General features: G+C 42.9%; 8 protein-coding genes and 1 long non-coding RNA gene across 13 annotated transcripts; 4 read left to right on the forward strand and 5 right to left on the reverse strand.

The window, feature by feature from the left end:
* Window positions 1–741: 741 nt before the first annotated feature.
* On the reverse strand, window positions 742–4,697 carry LOC103314071 (uncharacterized protein). Of its 2 annotated transcripts, XM_008198945.3 has the most exons (8): window positions 4,539–4,697; window positions 4,334–4,495; window positions 3,979–4,287; window positions 1,872–2,234; window positions 1,613–1,828; window positions 1,238–1,561; window positions 989–1,192; window positions 742–943 (listed from the first exon to the last, which is right to left on the reverse strand). In XM_008198945.3, the coding sequence occupies exons 1-8, from the start codon at window positions 4,602–4,604 to the stop codon at window positions 845–847; spliced, it is 1,743 nt and encodes a 580-aa protein (XP_008197167.1). In that variant the 5' UTR covers window positions 4,605–4,697; the 3' UTR covers window positions 742–844. The 2 variants fall into 2 exon arrangements, with proteins under 2 accessions (XP_008197167.1, XP_015838147.1); XM_015982661.2 differs by having other exon boundaries at window positions 742–1,192; window positions 4,539–4,695.
* On the forward strand, window positions 2,310–3,764 carry LOC662916 (UDP-N-acetylglucosamine pyrophosphorylase 2). Its single transcript, NM_001171063.1, is given in 1 exon segment — window positions 2,310–3,764. A coding segment is annotated over 1 exon segment (1,449 nt). The 5' UTR covers window positions 2,310–2,315.
* A 58-nt stretch (window positions 4,698–4,755) lies between the features above and the next one.
* Window positions 4,756–5,276, reverse strand: LOC662858 (cytochrome c oxidase subunit 6A2, mitochondrial). The gene is made up of 2 exons (XM_968934.5): window positions 5,142–5,276; window positions 4,756–5,060 (listed from the first exon to the last, which is right to left on the reverse strand). The coding sequence occupies exons 1-2, from the start codon at window positions 5,242–5,244 to the stop codon at window positions 4,825–4,827; spliced, it is 339 nt and encodes a 112-aa protein (XP_974027.1). The 5' UTR covers window positions 5,245–5,276; the 3' UTR covers window positions 4,756–4,824.
* Window positions 5,277–5,336: 60 nt separating this feature from the next.
* On the forward strand, window positions 5,337–5,688 carry Gemin7 (gem (nuclear organelle) associated protein 7). The gene is made up of 2 exons (NM_001134452.1): window positions 5,337–5,442; window positions 5,489–5,688. Exons 1-2 carry the CDS (start codon window positions 5,337–5,339, stop codon window positions 5,686–5,688), a joined length of 306 nt encoding a protein of 101 aa, NP_001127924.1.
* A 26-nt stretch (window positions 5,689–5,714) lies between these two features.
* LOC662833 (uncharacterized protein CG7065 homolog) lies at window positions 5,715–10,672 on the forward strand. Of its 3 annotated transcripts, XM_008198812.3 has the most exons (6): window positions 5,715–5,860; window positions 6,197–6,301; window positions 6,691–7,005; window positions 7,055–7,502; window positions 7,558–7,843; window positions 7,966–10,672. In XM_008198812.3, exons 2-6 carry the CDS (start codon window positions 6,236–6,238, stop codon window positions 10,556–10,558), a joined length of 3,708 nt encoding a protein of 1,235 aa, XP_008197034.1. In that variant the 5' UTR covers window positions 5,715–5,860; window positions 6,197–6,235; the 3' UTR covers window positions 10,559–10,672. The 3 variants fall into 3 exon arrangements, with proteins under 3 accessions (XP_008197034.1, XP_008197035.1, NP_001127921.1); XM_008198813.3 differs by lacking the exon at window positions 6,197–6,301 and having other exon boundaries at window positions 5,725–5,860; NM_001134449.1 differs by lacking the exon at window positions 5,715–5,860 and having other exon boundaries at window positions 6,236–6,301; window positions 7,966–10,558.
* Window positions 10,673–10,675: 3 nt separating this feature from the next.
* Lamtor4 (Late endosomal/lysosomal adaptor, MAPK and MTOR activator 4) lies at window positions 10,676–11,287 on the reverse strand. The gene is made up of 2 exons (XM_968882.4): window positions 11,151–11,287; window positions 10,676–11,095 (listed from the first exon to the last, which is right to left on the reverse strand). The coding sequence occupies exon 2, from the start codon at window positions 11,086–11,088 to the stop codon at window positions 10,816–10,818; it is 273 nt and encodes a 90-aa protein (XP_973975.1). The 5' UTR covers window positions 11,089–11,095; window positions 11,151–11,287; the 3' UTR covers window positions 10,676–10,815.
* Window position 11,288: 1 nt separating this feature from the next.
* Pat1 (Protein interacting with APP tail-1) lies at window positions 11,289–14,070 on the reverse strand. Its single transcript, XM_968857.5, has 6 exons — window positions 13,935–14,070; window positions 13,539–13,885; window positions 13,326–13,494; window positions 13,211–13,266; window positions 12,827–13,162; window positions 11,289–12,498 (listed from the first exon to the last, which is right to left on the reverse strand). Exons 1-6 carry the CDS (start codon window positions 14,064–14,066, stop codon window positions 11,829–11,831), a joined length of 1,710 nt encoding a protein of 569 aa, XP_973950.3. The 5' UTR covers window positions 14,067–14,070; the 3' UTR covers window positions 11,289–11,828.
* LOC135266507 (uncharacterized) lies at window positions 13,057–15,127 on the forward strand. Its single transcript, XR_010334609.1, has 2 exons — window positions 13,057–13,194; window positions 13,254–15,127. It is a non-coding gene; the product is annotated as an uncharacterized LOC135266507 (long non-coding RNA).
* LOC103314061 (uncharacterized protein) lies at window positions 14,229–15,308 on the reverse strand. 2 transcript variants are annotated; one of them, XM_015982663.2, is made up of 5 exons: window positions 14,997–15,308; window positions 14,802–14,948; window positions 14,684–14,753; window positions 14,522–14,635; window positions 14,229–14,460 (listed from the first exon to the last, which is right to left on the reverse strand). In XM_015982663.2, exons 1-5 carry the CDS (start codon window positions 15,033–15,035, stop codon window positions 14,351–14,353), a joined length of 480 nt encoding a protein of 159 aa, XP_015838149.1. In that variant the 5' UTR covers window positions 15,036–15,308; the 3' UTR covers window positions 14,229–14,350. The 2 variants fall into 2 exon arrangements, with proteins under 2 accessions (XP_015838149.1, XP_008197152.1); XM_008198930.3 differs by having other exon boundaries at window positions 14,229–14,472; window positions 14,997–15,301.
* Window positions 15,309–15,544: the final 236 nt, after the last annotated feature.

Consider the following 15,544-nt stretch of genomic DNA (forward strand, 5'->3'; position numbering starts at 1 on the left):
GGAATGAGATGAACAATCACTAGCATCAATGTTTAGGACAGCAATGTTGTTTTCGTGTCTAGTAATAAAAGTTGGCCGCGAGAGGGCGCCGATTTCAGCTCCACACTCGGCCGCATACTTAAATCCACGGCGCCCCAGCGACACTCTTTTGTAATTTTTATAATTTTTTAGCACTTTTTACGACAAACAAATCAGTATTGTTGGGTTTTTATGCAAACTTCTCGACAGTTTCGAACTGAAGGATAAGTCAGTGCAAGCGTAGCGTAGTCTTTGTAAGTGTTAGTTATGTAATCTTCCAGCTTTTGCCCGAACTGCGAGCCCTTGGTTCGGCAAAAGCCCAGCTGTTGTGTGAACTTGCACTGACTTGAAGCGACCACGAAGCGACAATCATTGCGATTTTTGACACATGTTAGTGACAGTGAGGTATTACGAACACAGAGGGCGCTTCAGTAACTGTGTCGGGAATTGAGATCTCAGTGTAATTATTTTATTTCTTAGTGATAGCAAGGAAATTGTTGGGAAATTTGTGTGGGACCATGGACGGGAGTTAGTACTTTTCAATTTCATTTACGATGGATGAATGTGTACTATTGAAAAATTCAATACAAACTGAAAGTACGGTATTCTAAATAACTTAGTAGATTGGAACATGTATCACAGATAGAAGAAAAATAACTCGGTGCCGACTCCTCGGTCGGCGTAATTGTGGATGTATAGTGATTATTTAATTAAAACAAAAGCTAGATATTGATTACCTCTTTAAGTTAGTTTTAAGTTATTAGATGTCAATGTTGTACATATTGCATTAAAGTCACGTTTATAGACTCAAAAGTTAATAAAAATCCTAGCGAGTCTTAATCCCTTGCAGGATCTCCACCAAGTTCTTGTCCACCTTTTTCCCATGTAATTTCCTTGTTAGCGCTTCAAAATCGGCGGTTTCAATCTGAAACAAGCAAACACTACTCGAAACAAAACAACGCGATATTACTTCGTGACAAGGATCGCTCTTGCGGTCTGGCAACTGCGCACAGTACTCAGGAGCCAATAGGCGTTCACAGAGGGCGCACAAACCGCAAAACGTTTTAAAATCCATGACGTCATCGTCCCTCCAGCCAATCAAATCGCGAATGTACGTCGCTTGTTTCTGCGTCATTGCTTTACCCATCATCAAATTCAGCGCACTCTGGATGTCCTACAGTACAATAATTAAGCTTGTAACAGTTGAATAAAAACGTACTTTTCCTCGAATCTTTCTTTCACTGGTCGCCTCAAGCTCGTCGATTTTGAACTTGTTGAAAATGCAATTATACAACAGTTTCCTAGGGCTCGTGATACTGACATTGTTTTGGATGTACTGTAGCGGTGTCATGGTTTCCAGCGTTCTGCTGTCCAGAGGCAGCTCAAAGCGGGCACTAGAGCGCGAAAAAACCCGCGGTAGAGACAGCCAAAGTTCTGTGTTAACAGGAGGCAATTTTAATTCGTTTTGGACCTTAATCAAGGCCTCGCAATTTATTTTGTCCTTCGGGATGGTTTTTAACGCTTCTTGTAGAGCCGTTCGTCGCTACAAAATTACGTAAACACGTTACTTACGTAACTCTGATTATTTTATTACTTTCTGGTTGAATTCATTATCAATAACTTCCTCGTCCAACTCGCGCCTTAATTGTTTCAAAATTTCGACGTCTAGGAACGAGTCAATATCCCAGCATTTTGAGGGCCTGGCGGACCTTTTCCCCGATTCGGGAACCTCTAGAGTTTCTTCGGGAGTAGCTGGGACTAGAGAAGGGCGAGCACTGGGGTTGTGTGAGTCGGGACCAATCGTAGCGACCTAATTTTTTATTACACTTTTAGTTTAATGAATTATCTCGCACCTGTGTTTCCGGGTCCACTGAGGTCTGGAAAGCCGGTGCCCCAGAGCCTTCCCGCTTCTTGCGCCTTTTCTTCCCTCTGCGCTTGATAAACTCGTCCTCTGCCTCCTCTTCATCGTCCGACTTCTTTTCCTCTTGTTTCTCCTTAATGGGGGGCTCCTCCACTTCCTTGTTTTTCTTTTTGAGGGCCTTGACCGAGCTCGGGGTCGATGACCTTGACGCGTTCGGGTGGGTCAATAGGTGGGTCGGGGACTTGGCTTTAGGTGAGGCGCTTTCGTCGAAGCTCCCAATCCGTGTGGGGACGCGCTGTATGCGTATAATCGGCGGTTCTTGCAAGGAAGAGCTCCCGTGCCATGACAGCGTCTCCTGTCAAAATCACATGTTTGTGACGTTTGTTTGACAGTAATTTGACAGCTATCTTTTATTTGAAATAATCCCAGTGACACGATGGCAAATTTCGATGAAATTGAAAGAAAACTGAGACAACTGGACCAGAGCCACTTATTGCAGTTTTTTTACAAGTTTAGTGATGAGGAAAAAAAGAATTTCTTGCAACACTTGCAAGGTTTGGATTTGGACGCCAGTGCCAGGTTGTTTGAACGAGCGAAGAATTGTCTTGACGTGGCTCCGGACACCGAAGACATGAAGCCGATTCCGCATTCGCAGTTCGAGTCGGAGGAGGGTTGTGACGGTGAAACGCTCGAAAGGTACAGAATACGGGGGTTGGAGGCGATCGGCGCCGGTGAAGTGGGTGTCCTGCTTCTGGCAGGGGGGCAAGGCACCCGGCTGGGGGTCACGTACCCCAAGGGCATGTACTCGGTCGGCTTGCCCTCCGGGAAAACCATCTTCCAAATCCAGGCCGAACGCATCAGACGGGTCCAACACTTGGCTAAGAAACACACAGGGAAGGGTGGCAAAGTCACTTGGTATATCATGACAAGTGGCCCCACTGATAAAATGACTGAAACATTCCTCAAATCGCACAATTTCTTCGGCCTTGACCCCCAAAACGTCGTTTTGTTCAAGCAGGGCCTACTGCCCTGTTTCGATTTCGACGGGAAGATAATCCTAGAGGCCCCGAATCTAGTTGCCTTAGCCCCGGACGGAAACGGCGGGATATACCGTGCGTTGCACGTGAACGGTGTTTTAGACGACATGCGGAGGCGTGGCGTGAAGTACATTCACGCCCACAGCGTCGATAACATCCTCACCAAAGTCGCCGACCCGGTTTTCATTGGCTACTTTATTGAAAAGGGTGGGGATTGCGCGGCCAAAGTGGTCAAAAAGGCGGGACCAACGGAAGCGGTGGGCGTGGTGTGCCAAATCAAAGGGCGGTTCCAAGTCGTTGAATACAGCGAAATTTCGGAAGAAAAGGCGCATTTGCGTGACGAGGAGGGGAATCTGGTTTATAGTGCTGGCAACATTTGCAACCATTTATTCACAACTGTGTTTCTACAAAGGGTCAGCGATGAATTCGAACACGAATTGAAGTTACACGTGGCTAAGAAAAAAATTCCTTTCGTTGACGAAACCGGACAAACAGTCACACCGGAAAAACCCAACGGAATTAAAATAGAAAAATTCATTTTCGACGTTTTCCCATTCAGTGATCGGTTCGTGACGTGGGAAGTGCCCCGTAAAAGTGAATTCAGTGCAATGAAAAATATGGATAGTGTCGGTAAAGACTGCCCTTCCACGGCACGCCAGGATTTACTAGCCTTGCATCGGACTTATATTGAAAAAGCCGGGGGCGTGGTTTCCGCAGAGGTGGAGATTTCGCCCCTCCTGTCGTACACAGGGGAGGAGCTTGAAGCCCGCGTCAAAGGAAAAATGTTTACAGAAACGACCGTTTTATTGGGAGAGGAAGAGATTAGTATTAATGGTGGGAGGGCTTAAACTACGATTTGATCAAAAAGACTGCTTCCGTCCCGCCTACTTAATCGCTACTTTATGAAAGACAGTGCGCTTTATTTTATGCACAAAGTCGCAACATATATGTAAAGTATTTCCAATTTTATATAAGGTATTACGAATGAGAATATTTCTTTCGTAACAATTAAATGGAGCACCACGCTAAATATTGTTTTATTTGACCTTTGGGGGGCGTTACCTGGCTGTGGCTCCGCCTCAAGTCCAAAATGAGGAGTGTCTTTTCTCGAATTTGATTGGTGGGGGCGGGGTCTGGCGTGACACAGCGTCTAGATCCCGAGGCTCTGGTTGCGGCGCTTGCTAATGTGGGGGCGGGGGTTAAAGGCCTCGAGTCCGTCTCTGTGTAACGTCTGAATAATTCCTCAGGAACGCTATCAAGGGCGTTTATTTGCACGTGTTTTACGTTTTTTTCTAGAGGCTGGAAATTTTCGAATCCAGCTCTGATTGCTTCAATCTCTTCGGTCAATAGCAAGTTTTTGCCTTCAGTGGCCTAAAAGATTGTGTGTTTTGGCTGTTTTTAGGGGTTATTGTTTTACCCATGAGTCTTTCACTCTTTTTAGTAATTCTTTTGCTTCGCTGTCCGTTGGGTGGTTGCAAAGAAGGGAACAACCGTACGGATAAGGGTTGTAAAGTCCTGCAAAGGGCTTAAGGACGAAGGGTGCAGGGCGTGCAAATGCTCGCAGTTGAATTGTTGAAACCTTAGTTATGAATTAATTTAGGCATAAAGCACTGAAAACTTACTTTTTGTGACCTGTATATTTTTTTAGTGGGGCTTGCGATTAAGCCAGTTCTTGATGTTTGACTCATTTTGATTAACTCGGCAACAAAACATTGATCTAATAAAGTTATTGACCAACACCACAATAACGCTAACGCGATGAGAACAGCACCCCTGTGTCTCCTTGATAGATGTTTTAAACACGTGAATGTTATTGATTTTCCCCAAATAAAACACGAATTGTTATAACCACTACTTTATTTAATTTAAGAATGCAAGAATTACAATTGGTAACTATAAATTTATTCTCTAATGTTCATCCTCGTAACCATCAGGGAGAGCATTAGTGTGTGGGTTGTGGAACAAGGAGTGGTTGCCATCGCCCCACGGGAACCTCTTAGTCCTGATCCTCAAATACTCGTACTTGACGAAAGGTGGCCTCTCATGGTGCCCACTGTAGTGGGCCAGGTAGCAGTTCACAGCGCACAGAGCGATGGCTGGAAATGCCACAAAGAACGTCATATTCCTCCAGACCTTGTAGCCCCCTGAAACGACCCGGACATGTTATGTAACCCACCCTAACCTCGAAACGAATTCATGCAAAAACTATCCCAGCAATTTACTACCTTCATGGCCACCGGAAACGGCCGAAGGCCCCTGGACCTGAACGGCCCTTCGGGCAGAAGTTTGCAAAAATCTTCGAACAGAGTGGTTGATAAGAGCCGCCATTTTCACTGCTATTTTGACGTTTAATAAATAAAATCACGGCTACCAATCGCACATAACCTACAATTTTCGAAAAAGTGCCCAATTTTGTGATAATGGCCCAAGACAAGGTTCCAGGCGCCCCAGACTGCGATACCGTAAAGCAGGAAGCGATGGCGTTTTTGCGGGAACGGTACTTATACCTGCTTTCAAGTTTATGCGGTAATTATTTTTGGGAAAAAACTTGTTGATTGTTTTGCAGTTACAGGGGCCGGAGATTGTGAAATAAAAATGCACGAGAACACGGATGTGAAATGCCGGATAAAAGCCTTTGATTCGAATTTTGAAAATATTATTGTTGAAGATTTGCAAACACCGATGCCCGTGCCCATCAATAAGGCGATTTTGAGGACCGGTGATATAATTTCAATGAAATTTCACTGTGATTATACTAAATTAATTAAATAAATAATTATTTCTTTAATAAAAACTTGTTTTATTTTCCTCGCTAGTGATATTAGTTTTTGTAGGTTGGTGGTGCACCAATAAATGTCAAGCCACGAAAAATTGTCTTGGAAAAAATGTTCTAATTTGATTAAAATTGAATCTCCTTGTGGGTTCTGAGCTTCCTAATCAGTAGGTAAGTCCAAAACATCAGGAATTGCATCGTTTTTACTGGTTATTGTGACCATAAGCTGTGTCTCATGATACCGATAGTTTAGTCTTTTTTTCCGTAATTTCTTTTATTACACTAAAATTACCTAATTTATCTCTACATTATTGCATAAATACTGCGAATTTGTGTCTGGTTCATTGGTTTTTTTCAAATAAATATCAACACCAATCGATAGGTCGTCTTGTGTTGTGCTTGTGGCGGCAAATTTAAATTTGTAAATGTTACGGTAAGTTCTCCTTAACCGAAATTAAACTGTTGCGACTAAATGGCCAATATTGAATGTTGAATTTTCTTTTACAGACAAGTGATTTAGTTAAGAAGTGTTTAGTGAATTGTGATATGGAACCCATCGCTCCGGGCACTGAAGATGAGCCTCTTGTTAATTTTTCAGCATCGACGAAACAGGTAAAAAGTAGTAACACTGTTGTTCTTACAATGTTTTCGGTCTTTTCTTTTGAGAATTGAGACTCCAGGTAAGTATTTTTAAAGTTTGAAGCGTTCCATTGGAACAATTTTCTAAACAAAACACATTTTGTGGGTGATCTGTGGTTGTTCTTTTCACGAATGCATAAAAATTGTGGCCTTTCGCCATGATTTAGTGTGTGTAACATGTGCCAAAAATTAAATTTCTTTAATTTTTTTCAACAAGCTTTGTTGAAAATACGAAAGAAATGAAAATTAATTACGTAAACTTTTCTCCTGTAAAATAAATTGATTTCTTTACGATGACGCGTCTTTATTGATTGTTCCGAGTCCAAAAATCAAGTCCAGATTGTAATGCTCCTGTTTTCCAGGAGAAGGAACGCGAGCGTTTGCTGAACGTGAAAACTGTTCTACCGAACGGAAAATATGGGAACGTTTTCGACTTTAAATACATCAACGGGACGGAACATTGGTACTGCAATGCTTGCGCCTGTCCAGTCATGGGATGGGTTTTCCACCATGAGACTGGAAAGCGCCACTCCTTGGCCCTCGGGAAGCAAAACCAAGACCAAGACAGGCTCACGTCATCGCAGGACGTGGAGGAAACACCCACCATCCAGATAGCGCCCGGAGAGCCAGTCCCTCCAGGATTTGAGGGAGAAATTGAACGAGTCGCTCTTATTCAAGTAATTTTTTGCCAAAAAACTGTCCAATAATAACACAAATTTATTAAAGGAACGGTTGGATGTCTTTAATGTTGGTCCCTTAGTTGCTCTGGAATACCTCCTAGAATTGCGCGATTACGACTCAAACAAGGAACCGACTTATTTGTGCATTTTGTGCGACAAAAAAGGCGACCCGAGGACCGTTTTGACGCACCTTGCGAGTTACAAACACATACTGCAGTATTTGCAAAAACACTTTCCGACTTGTTACCGGGCCCTGGCCCCTTATATGACCAAACAGTATAAAAGAAACTGGCAAATAGCCCTACACGAGATCGCCGAAGCAATTGAGAAAAAGTTTGGCCGTTTGAAACCGTTACCAGTGGAAGCAGACAAGTATGAGAAAGACCCCGTCCATTATTTAGAACTGATAGCCAAAGGTCGGCACTTTTCCGAATTGTCAGGTCATACGTTCGAGGAATTGGTCAATAAAGACGAACTGACGCGAGTCCATGATGGTACTAACCCATGGTTTGTTTTTTTTTCGGTGGAAATTAATTTTTTTGGTTGCAGACGAGACCGATAAATTTTCTTATAATAAGGCAAATTTGCCACAGTCAAGTCAGAAAAAGAAAAGTCCGTCACCTCCTGTTGTCGCAAATCCGATCAAGAAAATTCGAGTTGCTAATCCACCACCGGCTGCTGCCGGAAGTCGCCGAAGGTCACTGTCGAGTGTTTCGAGCGTTTCTTCAAGCGATCTTAGCGACTATGATGACCCCAAAAAACGGTCGTATAGTCGCAGGTCGAGGACAAGGTCGCCCCCGTACCGAAACCGCAGCCGAAGTCCCTACAGCCGAAGGTGAATTTTTCATGTTTGAGTCAAAATTATCGCCTAATTAGTGTTTAAAGCGTTTTGAAAAAAATTGGCCCAGAGTTATTTATCTACGGGAAATGTATTTAATTACGTGAATCTTTGTTTAGATATGATAGGCGATCGCCCCCGAGGAAGGAAGCTTATTACAGACGAGACGACCGAAGTGAGCGCCTTATGCCGTGGGAAAAGACGAATTATCGCCGCTCCAAGCCCGAAAACCCACCGGTTAAAAACAAAACCGATAAAATGGACGAGTACAAGAAATTATGCAAGGCCATAGACAACGACATGGAGCGGGTTTTGAAAAACCATAAAAAGAACCCCGAAAAACACCCCCAATACAATGATGAGTGGAAAAAATTCTGGAATAAGAGGTACAAGGAGCTCCAAGCTGAAGGCAAGGACGTCTCCACTCATGATTTCAAACCGGAATGGATCGAGTTCTGGAACAAACGCATGATCGAGCTGCACCACGAAGAAGTCAAAGTGAAGAAAGAAGCTTTGCGGAAACGTCTAGGCCTTCCTGAAGAGCCCTCTCCCATTAGTTTTAAAATCGTCGGAAAAAAGAAATTCGAACCGAATAAAAACAGTCCAATGAGTAGTAAACCAGTGCCACCTTCAGCTTTGCCCGATAGTGATCCCGAGGTTATTATAATCGATAAAGATGATGAGAGTAAGAGTTCGCGACGGTCGCATAGTCCATGGGAGGATGAACCAGTGAGGAGTAGTTCCCGGGTTTCGCGTGACAAAAGTCGGGACGGCTCCAGGGACAGGAGTCGGGAACGCTCAATACGACGGGATAAATACAGTCGAAGTCCCAGAGACCGGTCACGGGAGAGAAGTTGGGACCGGGATTACAAGATCAAGGATTATCGAAGGGAACGGATTAGAATCGTCAGTGAATTGCCGTGGGAGCGCGACCGGAAGTCCTACAGGAACGAAATCCCTAGCTACTACAAACCACCAGCTGTCATGCGTGACGTTACAAGAGAACCTGTCTTGACGCCCCCTCCTGTTGCCCCAGTCCTTGAAGAAGAGGACGATGGGGAAATTAATATCGTTGCTGTTCTGCGACTTTTAACAGCACTTGAAGAGAAATTAGGGTCATTGGGACCCAAAGTCATCGATTTGTTAGCACAAGCACTGGCGATGGAGAAGAACGAAGCTAATAGTTCGGAGAATTTGCTCGATAATGAGATCAATTGTGTGATGTTTGAAACGGTCAAAGAAAAATTAAAAGGCCAGCTGTTGGCCGGTTTAGTCGAACCCATTCAGGAAAAAGCCTTTAAAAACGCAATTAAAAAAACCGCGAGTTTGATTCATCTCGCCGGCGAACGCAAGAAAGAAAAAGCCAAGAATCAACCGAAAGTTGATCCCGTTAAAGTGCCAGGTGTTGGCACAGTCGACAAGGCTGCGATTGCAAAACAAATCGCCAATGCGTTAATTCTGCAAGGCAAGACTGACGTGACCCAAGCCGAGCTCGAACAGTTGATAAATGCCGTGGTTGGAATGGCGGAAGCGTCCCGAAATTCCAATAAACCGATCACCACCGCCTCTTTCCTGGAACAAATCTCCAAAGCTGGCAGTTCCAAAGAGAAAACACCACCGAAAGAAGTTGTTAAACCCCCGGCACCGGTTGTGGCCGAACGCGTGACGAAAAGCCCCGAGAAAATGACGAATAAAGACATGGAGGGTTTGTCCGATTCCGATTTGCAAACTCTCCTCCAAAACTTCAAAGATTTATCGACGGAAGAACAGCACAGTTTGATCAACTATTTGAAGAAGTTGGAAGCGCGTGAACCGGATCGAGTCGAGCGGTTACGAAAGTTCGTAAATCTGGGCCAACCGCGTGAAAAGCCCCCCGAAGAGAAGAAAATGGGGCGCGAAAGCCCCTTTTCCAACCGCATGGGGAGTGTGAACCCCAGTGTTGAGGAAAATCGCTTTGAAGCGGAAGAAGAACCGAAAAAGTTCGAAGAGACGCAAGTGAAACTTCCGATTGATTCGGACGAAGAGGATTACAGTTTCGAGGACGTGGTCAAAGCCGCGTCCAAGAACGTCAAAGAGAAGGAACTGGAGAAGAAGCGCGAGATCGTGGAGGAAAGCATGAAGTTTGAGTCGAAGAAAGAGGACCTGAATCTGGACGATACCAAAGCCATAATCTCCAACATCATGAGTAACATTAACAAGAACGAGGTCGCGCAAGGTAATCTCTTGGGGCTGGGGCTGGGTGGGGGGCAAGGTCTGTCGGTGAGTTCGGCCGATTTGGCCAAAACCCTGAATAGTATTCCGGTGAATATGGCCAGTCTTGCCAACATTGTTGGCAGTGTACAGAGTATGACAAAGGCCACTATGGCACCGTCTGTAAACCCGCCAATGAGCGCCGCGCCTAAGAGTTTTCAGCCGGTGCAAAGTAACAGTTTTGGGGGGTTTGGGGGCCCGCAGGAGAGACCCTTTCAGGGACAGCAGCAGGGATACCAAAATAGACCTAACATGCAGTTTGGGGTGAATTACCCCCAAAACCCATATCAAGCGCGGCCAAATGTTGCCTACCCGATTGATAAAAACAAGGTGACGTATCCGAATTATGCCATTTACGGCCAACAGAACCCGCAAGGGCCGCCCCAGAGGCCGAGTCAGCCCGGGTTTGGCAATAACCAGTTCGGTAATAATGTTAACAGAAATAACTATAGCAGATGGTAGACTAAGTTTTTATCAAATAACGTAAGGCTTTTTTATGTTAATTTATGTTTAAGCGTAGTTATTCTATGAATAAATAGTTTCATTTAAAAACTGCAGGTTTTAATAACAGAAAGACGATTTGTTTTTTTTAACATTTATTCCCACGTATTTAACAAAATATACAAATGATAGAGCGAGAAGCAGACGGCTCCAAATAAAATAACCATTTGCATGTATTTCATGCTGGTGCAGTATAAAATAATATCCATGTTTTCAGCTTATGGTATGCCGTTGGCGTAATCGAGTGTCTTCTTCACGACGTATACCTTTCGGTTTGATAAGCAGATAATGTAACAGTGTTTATCATAATTGATTGACAGCTTCTTGAAACCTTCTTCAAAGGCAGCTCTATCAATATGCGACGTTAAGTTGATCAGTCCCATAATAATCACAGCGGACTTTTCATCGTTTTCCAAGTCACCTGACGATGATAGGACAGCCCCTTCTTCGTTTAGTATCAGATAACCTGTTTGGCCCGGAATTTTATCCATTATAACCCTACGTGGTAACAACACGTAAAAATAAAAACCACGGGCGTAAATTATTTACTTACACCCTTATTTTGGCCGATTTATAAGTATTTTCATGATAAATTCACTCTTTTTGTCTTTGAAATGATTGTCAGCTGTCAATTTGACAGTTTTCATTTGACCGAATATCCACTAGTGCGAAATGGTAGAAATAAAACGAGTAAGGGATAAAATGGCGATATAATTGTTGCGTAACAAAAGGATATAACTCCTAAAATTAGTTGTAAAAAATATGAATCACAATCTAATAACAAAATAAAAATATGATTAATATGAGAATCAATGATGAGTTAATTCTAAGTCATATAATAATGCGACACTAACATAGCTTTACAATCAAGGAGGCGGCGTGCGATATCACCCAATAACAATCATCCACGTGTTCAACTGCCTGTGGCTACGCCCCCCATCTACAATTAGCCTTATATTTTGCTCTTACGGAAGTAACATGTCCCAAGATTAAAAACACCGATCAAAACTTAATACTGGAAATAAAAGCACGTCAAAAGTAGTAATGCAACTGAAAAACCACGATGCGTTTAGTGTGAGATTCACGTCGGGAATGTCCTAGTTATATCACAGATTTTTAAAGCAGCGAATTCTGCCGAGTCGCAAAAATAAAAACATAACAATAAAAAAAATGGGACAATAGTAACAGATTGGCAGCATTGTTTAATTTCGTTTACACTAGTGACTAGACTTCAGCACATACGCGAGAACTTTTCGATAATTTCCTTGAGCGGTAAAATTTCTTCAACATGAGCCGGCGGTTTGCTCTGCGCCCGCAGCAAACTCCAGTCGCGCATTTTCAAAGTATATAAAACAACGTTGGACTGATCACACAGTTTCGAGTAAACGTTGATCAAGCCCCGATAATCGTACTCCAAACCTGAATACGTCTCCCCGAACAAATTCAGGTTTATCTCCATCGAGCGCATGTACAGCTTTTCGGCGTCGTGGTGGCGCTTCATGTGGTAGTTGTACAGCGAGGCCAGGTGCCCGATACTGAGCCCCACCTCGTAATCGGCGCTTCCGAGCAACTCTTCCTTAATGGCAATCGCCTTCAAGTGCATTTTCTCCGCTTGCTCGTACTGGCGCATACTTTGGTATAAGCGCCCCAAGTTGCCGTAATGCTTCGCCGTTTGGACGTTTTTCTCGCCGAAGGCTTTGCCAGACAGTTCTAACGCCGTCCGGTGCAGCTCTTCAGCCTCATTCAGGTATTTCTCCTGCAAATGCGAGTTGTTGCCCTCGCGCATATCCAACGCTATTTCTTCGAGAATGAGCGCCTTTACGCGCTTGGCCGACGCCAGCATTAAGTGGTTGTTGGGGAGAATGCGCTCCATGAGGCGAATCGAACGGTCCGCATTTTCCCTTTGAAAAAAAATTTAGTCAACCTATCTCCATGTTACGCCACTGGTGAAATTGTCATTTGATGATTTTTGCAAATTTTACGCAAACATTGCCGAATGTTCAGTAAAATAATCCAACATTGACTGTATTAACTGTATTATTAAATATTGGCACGAAATAGTGGTTAATTTCATTAAAAACATGCAAAAAAATCATAATCTAAGGTGGCGTGAAATTGTTTTTTGGGGGGTTGGTACCCCTACGTCAGCCATGTTTCAAATTTTTAACGAGTTGTAAAAACGAGTGAAATTGAACATTTGTGGCTAAAAAAGGTGAGTAAATCTATTACCTTGCGGCATAGAACCTCCCCGAGCTGTACTCGTTGACGTAGAGAGCGTAGGCCATGTCTTCGTGTGCGAGAGCCAGGTGTATATTATTTTTCTCGAAAACGTCCATTCTGATTTGCAGAGACCGTTCGTACACCTTGACGCTCTCTTGGATTGAGTCAAAATTGAGTAAATAAAAGCCGTAATCAAGCAGCGTGTCCGAGAAATGGGGGTGGCCGTCACGCTCGTAAATTTCTTGCGCCAAGTTAACCGCTTGTCTTATCAGAAGGCCCGCTTGATTGAAGCGCCGTTTGACGACGCAAGCTCTTGACGCCTGTCTCAGCACCTCAATGATGATTCTACAGCGAAATTATTAATACGTGAGCTGCAGGTAAACAACGTGTTACCTTGAGGGAAGTTTGTTATTAAGTAAGACTAGTGCTTTTTTAGACCACGCAAACGACTGGAAACGTGAGAAAATTAGTGAAATGCGCCAACACGTCACGAAGACGGCGGTGTTACCTCATCATATTCGCTACGATGAAAGTACAGCGTTGAGAAATTCGCATAGAGGCCAGCTAGATTAGGTAAAGCGTCCAATTTTTCCAACTGTTTTATTACTTTTTGCGCGGAATTGAACGTGTTTTCGGCCGCTTTGAACTCGCAGTAAATGGTCTCCGCGTAAATTCGCCTAAAATGCTAACTGAGTTTAGAAAACACAAATCGGGGAAATACTTGTGATAGCACTCGAGGCATTTCTTCAGGATCTCGACGCTTTCGTCCTGTTCCTTGCACAAGTCCTCTGTTAGTGTCAGTATCTTAATGCTGTAGTCATACCAGCCCCCTTCGTTGAAGAAGCTGCCCACGTGTATGCCTACACTTATCGCCCGCAAGGGCTCCTTTTGCAAGTAATTTGAAAAGTCCTGGATTAGTTCGTCAGGAACGTTCGATCCGTGATTAATTAAGCCTTGAAAACTCTTCAGCAACTTGACGCGTTTGTGTTTAACGTTAAGCATTCGAATAAAGACTTCCAGTTCACTGAATTCGACGGCGAGAAGGCACGCCCGCTTTTCAGTGAACATCTAGAGTGAGCCAAGTGTTTAATGGAGTTTCGATAAAGCGCATACTTACTGTGTAATAAAAATCAAAGAGGACATTATCAGGCAAAGATCTGAACTCTTTTTTGCAAAATTTACAAACTGTAACACAATCTTTGACAGCTGCTTTGACACAAATTGCGTATAGCGACGGAGGACTTTTCATTTTTACCACGATTGCACACAATATTGAACTAGTTTTTATTTGCTAATCACACATTAATGAAGCAGCTGATATAACTCCAAATAACATTGACCAGCTGAGAGATATAAACACGGCAGATTTCTGTTTTATCGACGCGATACACACGTCAAAACAAACAATCGATTTTGAAATAACAAGTTTATTATTGTACAAATTACGAATTATTTACGATATGATACACACATTAAACGAAACGATAAGTAAATATTGGTGACTCATATTATTAGGTTTGGGGAAACTAGCCGTTAGATTTGTTGAGCAGTTGAAAAGTCGTAACTTGCTGCTTGTGATGTGTGCGGGGCATTTCGATCGATGTCTTCGTAACTTGATTGTTGCGGAGCTTCCCCGAATAAACCTGATAACGCCCCTGCAAAAAATTGTAACATTCTTTGGTTTTGCGTGTCAGTATTCCAAACCGTTGGATCCCGTTCTTTCTTCAAGGTTTTTAATCAAGACAATGGTACTAAAAGGTCGCACAATTAAGTGTAGGATGCACATTGCAGCTGAAAACTTTTCTCGTGCCGAATGTGCTAAAAAAACAATTTAGTATAATTAGAACACACAAAAGTGTGCCTTACCATCGCTCGGGTAAGACATTACTAGCAATAAAATGTCTAAAAATATTGAAACTCCGTTTACAACAATGGCCTAGAAAAATTAATTTCATTAAAATTCAGTGATGATTCATGCTGCTACCAATTGCAAAGGTTCCTCGTTTTGTGGCTGAATCAGACTCCAGACCAGGAAAATAATAAAAAAGAAATTGTAAAATAAGTAAGCCGAAGTGCTCCAAAAACCCATCGAACTGAGGGCGATAAAAACAAAGTGTGATAAAAATATCACCTAAAATGTAACGAAATAAAAATTGACAGAAACGCATTTTGTACTTACTTTTAAATTGAGATTTCGTATTTGGGGTAAAGCCGGCATTTTATTAAACAATTACGTTCGAACTTTATTACTCAATAAAATAAAACGAAGATCCAAAATAAACTTTTGACACCGATGACATTTCTGTCAAATTGACGGCCAGCATACCAACATCATGCATATTAATTACCCAAATAAAAGTTTTGAATTTTTAAATGAAACGTTAATTGAAAAATTTACGAGTTTAAAACATGTGAATTAAGTACATCTGCTTTGAATTTCCTGCCCCGGGAAACTGATTTGTGTCCCCGATCGAGTGACACTGTCCAAAGCAATGAAACAAAACAAGATGTCGGTAAAGACCATGAACCATGAAAATTACAGTCGACCAGACAATTGCTGCGCGCTTGGAGCTAGCACAAATTCTCTCCCCACCATTCTCGTTTTCTACAGCCAAGTTCACACCAGGAAAATTATTCAAATAATCGCAAATCATTATAAAAACATCAATAAGCTGTTACGCTGACTTCCATATCACATTTGTAGAACATCTCCTGACCATTCATTTA

The sequence above is a fragment of the Tribolium castaneum genome, chromosome 6, assembly GCF_031307605.1.
Source record: "Tribolium castaneum strain GA2 chromosome 6, icTriCast1.1, whole genome shotgun sequence".
NCBI classification, from domain to species: Eukaryota; Metazoa; Arthropoda; class Insecta; order Coleoptera; family Tenebrionidae; genus Tribolium; species Tribolium castaneum.

What these genes read in the sequence shown, in the direction of transcription:
- Gemin7 (NM_001134452.1), top strand. Translation starts at nt 5,337, where the DNA reads ATGGCCCAAGACAAGGTTCCAGGCGCCCCAGACTGCGATACCGTAAAG. An exon ending in CCTGCTTTCAAGTTTATGCG is followed by an intron (nt 5,443 to 5,488) that starts GTAATTATTTTT and finishes TTGCAGTTACAG; the next exon opens with GGGCCGGAGATTGTGAAATA.
- LOC103314071 (XM_015982661.2), bottom strand. Translation starts at nt 4,604, where the DNA reads ATGAGTCAAACATCAAGAACTGGCTTAATCGCAAGCCCCACTAAAAAA. An exon ending in CAGTGGACCCGGAAACACAG is followed by an intron (nt 1,829 to 1,871) that starts GTGCGAGATAAT and finishes ATAAAAAATTAG; the next exon opens with GTCGCTACGATTGGTCCCGA. An exon ending in AAAGAAAGATTCGAGGAAAA is followed by an intron (nt 1,193 to 1,237) that starts GTACGTTTTTAT and finishes ATTGTACTGTAG; the next exon opens with GACATCCAGAGTGCGCTGAA.
- Pat1 (XM_968857.5), bottom strand. Translation starts at nt 14,066, where the DNA reads ATGAAAAGTCCTCCGTCGCTATACGCAATTTGTGTCAAAGCAGCTGTC. An exon ending in TCTTTGATTTTTATTACACA is followed by an intron (nt 13,886 to 13,934) that starts GTAAGTATGCGC and finishes GGCTCACTCTAG; the next exon opens with ATGTTCACTGAAAAGCGGGC. An exon ending in AATAACAAACTTCCCTCAAG is followed by an intron (nt 13,163 to 13,210) that starts GTAACACGTTGT and finishes ATTTCGCTGTAG; the next exon opens with AATCATCATTGAGGTGCTGA.
- LOC662858 (XM_968934.5), bottom strand. Translation starts at nt 5,244, where the DNA reads ATGGCGGCTCTTATCAACCACTCTGTTCGAAGATTTTTGCAAACTTCT. An exon ending in CGTTTCCGGTGGCCATGAAG is followed by an intron (nt 5,061 to 5,141) that starts GTAGTAAATTGC and finishes GGGTCGTTTCAG; the next exon opens with GGGGCTACAAGGTCTGGAGG.
- LOC103314061 (XM_008198930.3), bottom strand. Translation starts at nt 15,035, where the DNA reads ATGCCGGCTTTACCCCAAATACGAAATCTCAATTTAAAA. An exon ending in TACGAAATCTCAATTTAAAA is followed by an intron (nt 14,949 to 14,996) that starts GTAAGTACAAAA and finishes GTTACATTTTAG; the next exon opens with GTGATATTTTTATCACACTT. An exon ending in ACGAGGAACCTTTGCAATTG is followed by an intron (nt 14,754 to 14,801) that starts GTAGCAGCATGA and finishes TAATTTTTCTAG; the next exon opens with GCCATTGTTGTAAACGGAGT.
- Lamtor4 (XM_968882.4), bottom strand. Translation starts at nt 11,088, where the DNA reads ATGGATAAAATTCCGGGCCAAACAGGTTATCTGATACTAAACGAAGAA.
- LOC662833 (XM_008198812.3), top strand. Translation starts at nt 6,236, where the DNA reads ATGGAACCCATCGCTCCGGGCACTGAAGATGAGCCTCTTGTTAATTTT. An exon ending in AACGAGTCGCTCTTATTCAA is followed by an intron (nt 7,006 to 7,054) that starts GTAATTTTTTGC and finishes AATTTATTAAAG; the next exon opens with GAACGGTTGGATGTCTTTAA. An exon ending in ACTGACGCGAGTCCATGATG is followed by an intron (nt 7,503 to 7,557) that starts GTACTAACCCAT and finishes TTTTGGTTGCAG; the next exon opens with ACGAGACCGATAAATTTTCT.